Raw genomic sequence first — 10,277 nt, 5'->3', positions numbered from 1 at the left:
AGGGAGAGTGCCTTGCCAATTTAGGGCCATCAGCACTGAAGCTGAAGCAAGCTTAGCCCTCTTGCTTCAACTGTCAGTCCTGTAAAACAAGGCTTTAGAATTGTAGGGTTGGGACTGGACTTGTGAATTCATTGATTTGTGGAATCCCAGATGAACGAGTTCCTTCTAATTTATCAGATGAGGTAGCACCTCCTCTGCACTTTATAGTTTTAACTTCCTATAGCCTTCCTGTAACCTGGCTTCTGCAAATTGTTTCAGTTGTTAGGGGTGGGGGGAGGCAATTCCACTTGAAGTCTGAGTTCCTAGGTACTTTTACTGAGTACTTAGATAAGAGGTCCCAGGCTTCCTTGCTCAAATACTTTGCAGGAAGTAATTTTCCCCATATAAATGGAGGAACTGCACACTTGGAAAAGAGAACTGATTAAGGGTGGGGAAGGTCTCTTCTTCTCCCTCTGCTGCCATGGTGGCTGCACGGCCTCTCTCCAAGGCGGAGGGTCTAAAGCATTACTTGTTGGCCCCTGTTGATGCTGGGTCCAAGGTTTTCTGACTCACTACAAGAAGCTGCAGTAGGTGACTGGTACTGGGGGCAAAGGGATGAGGATCGTGGACGACGATGTGAGCTGGGCAGATATTTCTACTAAGAAAAAGAAGAAAGGGAAGATGAGGGAGATTTACCTGTGGTGGCTGAATTCATTGATGAACGCCCAGAAGAAGTGAAACAAATGGAGGCATTCCGGACTGGGAACAAGTGGAAACTGCTAGGAGAACAAAAGCAGACCAGTCCCCATCCAGGAAGACCCATCACCACTCTCCTGACTCCTCACCTCCCAGGAGGACCCGGCAGGACTCCTCAGACCCATTGCAACCCAGAAGGTTCTCTTTTAACCTCCCAGATTTAGCTCCTGATGTTTTTCATTCACTTTCTTGTAAAGCCCCTTCCAAGTCCTCTCTAGAATCTGAAGAAGAGCAGTAGACATGGGGTTGAATCTTCTCGACATAAAAATCGATCACCTTCCTCTCTTGGGCCAGGGAAACCAATGCCTAACTCCAGACACTCTTCTCCTAGGCACAGGAAGTTCCATTGGAAGCCTTCAACCAAGAAACTCCAAAGGCATCATATAGATTCTTCTCTTCCTGAGAAGAGCAACCAGCAGGCCTCTGATTCAGACCTGACTCCTCCACTGAACAAGCAGAAAGCAGACTCTAATTCAGACCTCTCCCCACCAAGAAGGAAGCAAAAAAACAGGTCTGGGGATTCAGATCTCTCTCCACCCCAAAGGAGTCAGCCTCCTGTAGCAAATGCCACACAGCTGTTTTCTGGGACCAAAACGGGGTTGGTGTCATATGTCAGAAGAGATCAGCAGGAGTTCAGCAGGCAGGGCCAAGAAATCAAACATCTGGAAGTTGAATTCCAAAATACTGAAACCATTTTTCGAGATAAGTTTGGTCTCAAGAGGGACCAGAAGCTGGACCAATTAGAGCAACATCGTAAAGAAAAGTCTGAGAAAAATGAACAGTATGCTCAGTGGGGAAAGGGCCTTGCTCAGAGCCAGCAGCAACAACAGAACATGGAGGATGCAATAAGGGAGATGCAGAAGCCATTCTTTAGGGACGTCAGTGATGAGGACCTGGATCAGATGCTCAGAGAACAGGACAGAGAGGGGGACCCCATGGCCAAGTTCATTAAGAAGAATAAGGTCAAGAGGAACAAGGATAAAAAGGAAAGGCCTGGATACAATGGCCCTGCCCCTCCCCTCAACAGATTCAACATCTGGCCTGGGTATCGCTGGGATGGTGTGGACAGATCCAATGGCTTTGAGGAGAAGCGCTTCATCAGACTTGCCAACAAGAAAGCTGTTGAGGAGCTTGCCTATAAATGGAGCACTGAGGATATGTAGTTCTTGTAACTAAGCAATGGCTGTAGGTTCTGATGGTGGCCAAAGGACAGATAAGACAGCTGGGCAGGGCCAGGGTAGCAGTTTACAAGACTACTCATTCATAGTTGCCCCCAATAATCCTGAGGGAGAGCTTAGGCTTTGGTATCTGGTTGAGGGGGGAGGCACCTTGACCCAGGGAAATGTACATATTCTTCAGCCATTCACATAGCTGCTTCTTCTGTCTTTTAAGTGACACATGCCCCACTGAGGGTCATACAAGTGCTCCAAAGTTCATTATTGATTGGGCTTTTTCTTTTTCTCTAACAAATATAACTCTATTTTTGTAAAAAAAAAAAAAATGACAACAACAACAAAAGATTGTAGAGGCAAAGAAGCTGATCTTAGGTTAAGGGGAAGCTGGGGTGTTGTCTTAGGTTAGGGAGAGGCTGGGGTGTGATCTTAGGTTAAGGAAAGGCTGGGGTGTGCTAAGACTAAGTCGGGACTGGCTGAAAGTCTTGTCACACTTGAGTACAGTGGAAGAAGATGACACTGACCAGCTCTTTACCTGCTCCAACTCAGATTTTTCAGGACCAGCTTGAAGCTGAGGAAAGGGCAAGATCACAGAGATCAAAGCAGACTGCACTGGTCTCATCAAGAAGAAAACTTTCCCCTTGTGTGTATCTGGAAGGTTGGATACCTCATTTGATGGAGGTGAAAGAGGTGCCTTTCCAGAAATACATGTGATCTAATACCCATTGGATATATTGGAAGAAAGTAAGTGTCTAATGTATTGGCCATTGGGGTGGATGCAGAGGAAATAAATATGATGCAATTGCTGGACAGAGACAATGAAGGGACAAGATCATTTATAGCAAGTACATTAACCTGCTTCCCAAAAAAGTTATGAATGCAGAGGACCCAGACCCACAAAGACCTAATGAAAAAGCTTAAAAAGGTTGCAGACAAGACATGGGTAGCCCCAGAGAAACCACTCTCTCAGGAGGTTGCTGTTGCTTTGCCAGGTTGAGCTGCACATAAACTAGCTCCAGCTCAGGATATCTGGAACACACTATTTCAGCAAGGAGTAGCTTTCAATTCCGGAGTTAAGCAGAAGTATGTGAGTGGTGAAAATGCAAAAAGATCCAATGGAGCTTCATCCAGAATTAATAAGGGAATTCCAGAGTTTAAAGGAGGCAGAGCCAATACAGAGGAGAGAAGCCAAGAAGTTGCTTAACTTCTCCCTATTTTTCCCTCAGAGACAATGTAAAGCCAAGCCTCTAAAAGAACTCTGGAGTGACAGAATCCACAAAAAAGACAGAGTGAAAAAATCTGACGGACCAAGAGAACTTAGGACTTCAGGAAAGGTCTGTCTCACTTGGGTCAAAGAGGAGGGCAATAAAGCCCAAGGCAGACTGTGTCGCCTGGGCCCCAGTGTCTTGGCTCAGCAGGTTAGTGGCACAATAGGACAACTGTGAGGCCTCCAGTACCAGTCCAGCAGGCAAGATTGCCAAACCCCAAACCCAGAGCACAACAGGCTAGGCCAGCCCAGCTGAGTGGGCAAGCTGCCAGCACCTCAGGCCCCAGAGTAGAAAGCCAGTGCAAGAAGCTTGCTTCATAAGAAAGTGTGTGTGTGTGTGTGTGTGTGTGTGTGTATGTGTGTGTTTCCCTTGTTGCCAAAGAAGAACATGCCATCAAATAAATAATGACATGACTTGCACTTGACTTTGTTTTGAGTGAAGGAGGGCTGTGCAGGTCACCAGCCTCACTTCTCCTCCAGATCCATCTGAATCCAGTAACCAGATATTCATCAGGATGACTGGAGATGACCCAGGATGAGGCAGTTGGGTTTAAGTGACTTGCCCAAGGTCACACAGCTAGTGAGTGTCAAGTGTCTGAGGTGACATTTGAACTCAGGTCCTCCTGACTCCTGCACTGGTGCTCTATCCACTGCACCACCTAGCTGCCCCCACTTCATAAGTATTTACAAGGTTAAAGGACTTTTTTATGTTCACAAATTAGACGTCATGCCCTCCAGGGAGTTCCAGTCCATTAGGGGCAGGAAATGGGAGAAGAGAGAGTCTAGGGAAAACTTCCATAGAAGGAATGGGAAGTATATAGTAAGCAATTACAAGACAGAGGCTTAGGTTTGTCCCTGGATTCCCTCTAACCTAGTTTAGGCCATCCTGATGAATATCTAGTCACTGGATTAAGATGAGTCTGGAGGGAAAGTGAGGCTGGTGACCTGCCCAGGCCTCCCTCACTCAAAACAAAGTCAAGTGCAAGTCATGTCATTTTTCTGATGGCATGGTCTTCTTTGGCAACGAAGGATGAACACTACAATCTCTTCCAACTATGGGAGTCCTCGCCTGGCTCATGCCAACGTGAATGCCAATGCTGTGGTAGGATTTGTTCCTGAGCACATCCCCACCCCACTGAGTGGCCCCTCTCATGGCAGTAGTCAGTCAGTCAGGCAATCAGTCAATAAGCACTTAGGAAAGTGCTCATTGTGTGCCAGGGCTTGGGCTAACCCCAATAGGGCTTTCAGAGAATAGCTTTTGCCTTGAAGGAATGATCCCTGTTGCTGAAGGAGCTCACCTTTAATCTAGTGATAGGGATGGGACCTGTGACTTCACTGGCATCAGGAACTCCTGGGTGAGGAAGCTCCCTCTATCAGTCAATCCCTCCCCTCTCACCCCCAAATGTCCCATCTTATATATTATTGTTCAAAGTCCTGAGAAGTGACTTGGCCAGGGTCACACAAATACCTTGTGTAAGAGCCCAGGTCTTCCTTTGGAGGACTGGGTTAGTGGGGTCCATTGGCAGCCCCCCAGCTGGTTAACACAAATGACATTTTTCTTTCCTTTTAGTCTTTATTTCCCCCCAAAATTTATATTTATTTTAAGCTTAACATTCACTTTTATAAGATTTTGAATTTTAAATTGTCTCCCCCTCCTTCCTATCCCCCTTCCCCAAGACAGCAAGCAATCTGATATAGACCATACATGTACAATCATGCTAAATATATTTCCACATTAGTCCTGTTGTAAAGAAGACTTGCAACCAAATGGAAAAACCATGAGAAAGAAAAAGGAAAAATGGTATGCTTTTATCTACATTCAGACTCCATAGTTCTTTCTCTGGATGTAGATAGCATTTTACATCATGAGTCTTTTGGAATTGTCTTAGATCATTATACTGCTGAGAAGAGCTAAGTTTATCAAAGTTGGTCATCAAACAATGTTGCTGTATGTACTTCACTTACCATCAATTCATGCAAGCCTTTCCAGGTTAATCTGAAGTTTACCTGTTCATCATTTCTTATGGAACAATAGTATTTCATTATATTCATATGCCACTTGTTCATTCATTCCCCAGTGGGTGGGCATCCCCTCAATCCCCAATTCTTGGTCTCCACAAAAAGAGCTACTATGAAGATTTTTGTACATGTGGGTCCTTTCCCCATTTTTATGATCTCTTTGGGATACAGATCTGGAAGTGGTATTTTTGGATCAAAGGGTGTGCACAGTTCTGTAGCCTTTTGGACAAAGTTTTAAATTGCTTTCCAGAATGGTTGCGTCAGTTTCACAATTCCAACAATGCATTAGTATTCCAATTTTCCCACATTATCTCCAATACAAATGCCATTTTCAAAAGACTGCATCATCAACTCCAAAGTACTTAAGCTTTCTGTTTAAAAGTGTCAGCCTCAATCCATCATTCATTTCAGGATCCATACACCCCACTCAATTCAACAAGCTGTTTGGGGTTCCCTGGAATGACGGCGAATGTGTAAGATCTGTGTATCAAGGCCACTATGGCTCGGTACAGAACACGGCTAATATGGAAAAGTTTGCATGACTTCATCTGCATAATCTATGTTAAATTGCTCATCTTCTCAAGGAGGTAAGAGGAATGAGGGAGGGAGAGAATTTGGAACTCAAAATTTTTAAAAATGAATGTTAAAACATCTTCACGTGTAATAGGGAAATACTTAACGAAGTAAATGTATATATTTTTTTAAAAAGACTTAGTTCGTGGCAGTGGAAGTGGCAGTTAGGACCCATGTAAACTGCTGGATCTTCCCCAGGCATCAGAAAGTAGTCTGGAACTAGGAGTGAGCATGCCCAAAGTTCTGCCCACCTGTGACCAGCCTCCATAACAGGTACAAGTAAAGAGAGAAAAATCCCTTTCACACCCACCCACTCCCCATCCTCTTCACTCTAAGTCTGAGGGAGAGAGCTTGAAGGTAGACCAGAAGATTTGTCAAGTTAAGGCAAAAATTCAAGAGTGGTCTCTGAAATATATGCTCTCCAATACATGCCCATACTTATTAAATTGCCTATGCCCTTTTAAACAGCAGTACCACTACTAGGTCTATTTAAAAAAAGTAATTAGAGAAAACTGAAAAGAGACAATATCTTATAAAATATTTATTAGGAGACTATTATGTCATTTTGTTAGGACATGCAGATAGAAACAATGGCAAAAAGAGAGATGACAGCCTTAGACATATCCGCTTAGCTGGCTTCTCTACGTCATGAGGACAAGTGCTTCTCAACCAGGTGAAAGTCCTTGTGTTCCCCCACCGGTAGATGGAGACTCCCCTAATCTGGCCTCTAATATTCTTCCCCTACATGTAAGTCTTGCTTTGTTGAACAGTTCACACAGAGAGTCCTTTGGGTACACTGTCAAAGCAAGAGGAAGGATTGTATTAGAGTTCCTTTCACACCACAGGTATCCACATTCCAAAAATAACTCAAGATTCAACATTAAAATTTGTCATTCTAAATACACAGTCAAATATCTATAAACCTGAAATTCTTGGATCTTGTATTTGGTGTCTCAAGTCAGAATTCCCAGGATGTCAACCAGATTGCCGATGGTGTCAGCTAGGTGTCCATAGGGAATCAGTCAGATGTCCCTGGATGGTCAAGCAGCTGTACCTGGGTATCAATGATGTCTGTGCTCTTCAGCCAGATCTCTCAGGGTATCACTCTGATTTCCCAGGGGGTCAGCCCAATGTCCATGTGGGGCAGGAACATGTTCTTGTGGGACATAAGTTCCCTGAGGGACAGTTAGATGTTCATCAGGAAGAAGAAATGTAGGTCCAAGTCCAACAGTTCTAGTGGAAACATCAATAGGGTGGAGTTCTTTTTGGTTAAAAGAATCATATGATTCCTCTTCTTCAGTCACTAATGGTGGTGGCAGTGTCTGGTCTTGAAGCTCCTGCAATGAGTTCAGTGGTTCTTGAAAGGTGCCGGCCTGGGGCACCAAGGATTGGAGGGCTGATGGCTGGTGGAAGTAAGGCTGATGGGAGTAGTTCTGCTGGGGGTGGGGCTGCTGGGGTAAGTTTTGTTGGGAGTGTGGCTGCTGGAATTGATGTGAGGGCTCCTCTGCACACTCAAAAGTTGATGGATAATTTGAGTACACCTGTTCCACTTGCTCCTGAATATGTAGTGGTGGCTTCACTTCATAAAAGAAGCTGTGTGTGTTATATTTCTCTGGTCCTTGGGTTCCCTGCATGGCAGAGGAAGATGGCCACTGGCTGAAGCTTCCCTGGGACGTTGTCTGGGGAAAGGCACAAGGTTGAAATTCAGGTGATGGTCCTATGTTTTGAGAGGAATCAAAGTGAAGGCTTTGGGAAATGCCATATCCATATGAACAAGCAGCCTCAATGGTAGAAGCTGCACTCCTCCTCTCAAAGGAGAAATCGCTCCTTGGGCCAGCTTCCTGGCTAGGCTCACCTGTCCAGGAAGAGCACCTGGATGCATTAGGTATTCTAAGTTCTTGGTCAGAGGAGTCCTCTTCTGGAATTGAACCTAGAGAGACATCTTCCCGGCACTCCTGTCTTGAGCTGGTGGAAAACTCAGATGTCCTTGTCTTCTTTTTTGAGAGTTGTCTAGCTCTCCGGTTCTGAAACCACACCTGAGGAGAAGAAATGTCATGATGTCTACTAACCTGATGTCAATAATATTTTCTCTTTATAATAAAAGGGGGTGAAAGTTTGTTTCTTTAAACTTACATCACTTTTAGTTGATGGACAAGTTGATAACACATTTTTCTTTTGGGCGGATTCCTTTATCTGATTAAACTTCAAAACCCATCCCTTCATTTCTCGAGGGCCACATCCCCACCCCACCATACTTGAACCCACTGGTGTCTGTATTCTTCCTGGAAGCCTTCCCATTCTCCAATCTTTTCTTATTCTATAGAAAAATTTGTCTCTAACTCATAGCTTCCCTCCAGTACATTCTCTCTCTCTCTCTCTCCATATATATATATATATATATATATATATATACACACACACACACACACATGTATATATACATATATGTGCATATATACACACAAACACACAAGTATGCATATATGTATACATATACACATATATGCTGTGTATGTATTTATGCACATACATATGCATACACACTATATATCAGAAAGCATAGATATAAGCTCTTGACTTGCATGTATTCGAGGCTCAGGAATGTTGGTCAATCTGGAAAGTTCCTCTCTTTCTTCAATTCCAGGATACGGGTTCTTTTGAAAATGCTTCTTAAGAATATCAAGTTGTTCCTTATTGAACACTGTTCGTTTTCTTCTTATTGTTGACTCAGAACTGCATTCTAAGGGCACAGGAGGAAAAAATTTTAGGGTTAGGGTTAGGGCTACATTTCCTTCCCTTACTAGATCATATTTGGAATAAATGACTGAATCTTCAATCACCTCTCTGCAGAGGTGGACACTACTGGTCTTTTCCGATCCATCCTCCCTTGGTTTCCTAACATGGTTTTCTACCTTTGCCCATTGCTTCTTCCTTTTCTTCTTCCTGCACTCTGAGTATTGCAGAAAGTCTGTCCTCGGGTCTTTATTCTGTCCCTGGCATCTCTTTCCTCTTTTCTATTCCCACTATTTCCAAGCCAATCCAGTTTTTCATTGCTTCTGGCTTTTCTATTACAAGACCCTCCTAAATAGACTCCCTGCCTCCACACATATCTAATACACTCGGCTTGACACTGGCAAAATATAATTTAATTATATCTTCCTTCTCCTTCCCCACCTCAACCCCTCAAAAAAAATCCCAGGAACATTTTATTCATTCCTCATTGCCTACAGAGAGGGGAAGGAAGGAATAATAGTGCATCTGGAGTCAAAGGGCCTCTGAATCTGGTAGCAAGTCAATTAACTGCTCTGACCTCAGTTTCTTCATCTGTAAAAAGAAGTAGAAATAGCTGACCTCTAAAATTCTTTCGATTTCTTCATCTATGGTGATGTTGTGACCAAGTTTCTTAACCTGCTACTCAAAGCTCTAAATGTCTTCAAACCAACCTACCTTTCCAGTTTTTTCCTACATTTTCCACTCAAGTTGAGTGAGCAGTCTTTCATTCTCCCACCCCAGTGACTTTCCTCAGGCATTCTCTATACTTTAAATCCCCTGCTCCCTCTTTTTGGGTTTGACATCCTCCTCCATGATGACTGCCTTCTCCACCATCCCTCTCCTGGTTGTCAATGCTCTTCCCTTCATCAGTCCTCATCTTCTCTCTTCCTCTCTTATACTGTATTTATATAATATCAGCTATCAGTTATAGCATAGGTTCCTTCATTTCTAAAATGATGGGATTCACTTGGGTGACCAGTAAAGTCTCCTCCAGCTCCAAATCCCATTTCAGATTGAGTTTGTGTGCATGTGTTATACCTCCTGCCTTTTTGCCTTCACCCAAATTTTCCCCTAGTTATGTTATAGTCCCCTTCCATCTCAACTTCCCTGACTCCCTGGTTTCTTTCCAAAGATATTTCAGGTACCATATCTCTTCCCCAAGGCCTGTCCTGCCATACTGCCACACTATCACATTGGTTAATGAACTTTACCTCATGGCATGATTTTGTATTTACTTCTCTGGGTCCTGAAAGCCTGATCTCATAGTAACAACCTTGGTTTGGGAGTCAGAGGAACCTATGCTACCTCCTTCCTGGGTGGCTCCCCCTCTCCAGGCCTCAGATTCTTCCTTGATCAAATGAGGGGAGTTCACTCAATGGCTTCTCACATCCCTTCTGCCCTGAATGTATGAGCCTGGTTTCACACTGGGAGCCCACAGGCTCCTTGAGGGAGGGACACTTTGCCATAGTTTACAGATAACCTACAAAGTACCTTGGACAGAACTTGGTACTTAAGGAGCTGAATAGCCTTAGGTAGCTTAGCAACTCCTTGATGTATTTATCTGTGTCCCATCTTGAAAAGGCTGATGCTGGGGGGGGTGGAGGAGGAAGGGCAGGTGCCCCTTCTTCCTCCTCTGGGCTAAGTGGGCAGATCCCTCCACTGATTAAATCAAAGTACTGCTCCCAGGAGACTTGGGCTGATTTCCCTAGAACTCTGAGAGGTTCAAAGACTAGCTCAGG

At 44.1% G+C, this 10,277-nt stretch overlaps 1 protein-coding gene across 1 annotated transcript; it reads left to right on the top strand.

Annotated features, from left to right (window-relative positions):
- Window positions 1-1,037: 1,037 nt before the first annotated feature.
- On the top strand, window positions 1,038-2,083 carry LOC140513433 (BUD13 homolog). The gene has a single exon (XM_072623144.1). The coding sequence runs from the start codon at window positions 1,038-1,040 to the stop codon at window positions 1,896-1,898; it is 861 nt and encodes a 286-aa protein (XP_072479245.1). The 3' UTR covers window positions 1,899-2,083.
- Window positions 2,084-10,277: the final 8,194 nt, after the last annotated feature.

The sequence above is a fragment of the Notamacropus eugenii genome, chromosome 1 (assembly GCF_028372415.1).
Source record: "Notamacropus eugenii isolate mMacEug1 chromosome 1, mMacEug1.pri_v2, whole genome shotgun sequence".
In the NCBI taxonomy this organism is placed as follows: domain Eukaryota; kingdom Metazoa; phylum Chordata; class Mammalia; order Diprotodontia; family Macropodidae; genus Notamacropus; species Notamacropus eugenii.
This window is presented reverse-complemented; position numbering and strand designations above follow the sequence as displayed.

Bases quoted from the DNA above. Each gene is read 5' to 3' on its own strand.
- LOC140513433 (XM_072623144.1), top strand. From the start codon at position 1,038: ATGCCTAACTCCAGACACTCTTCTCCTAGGCACAGGAAGTTCCATTGG.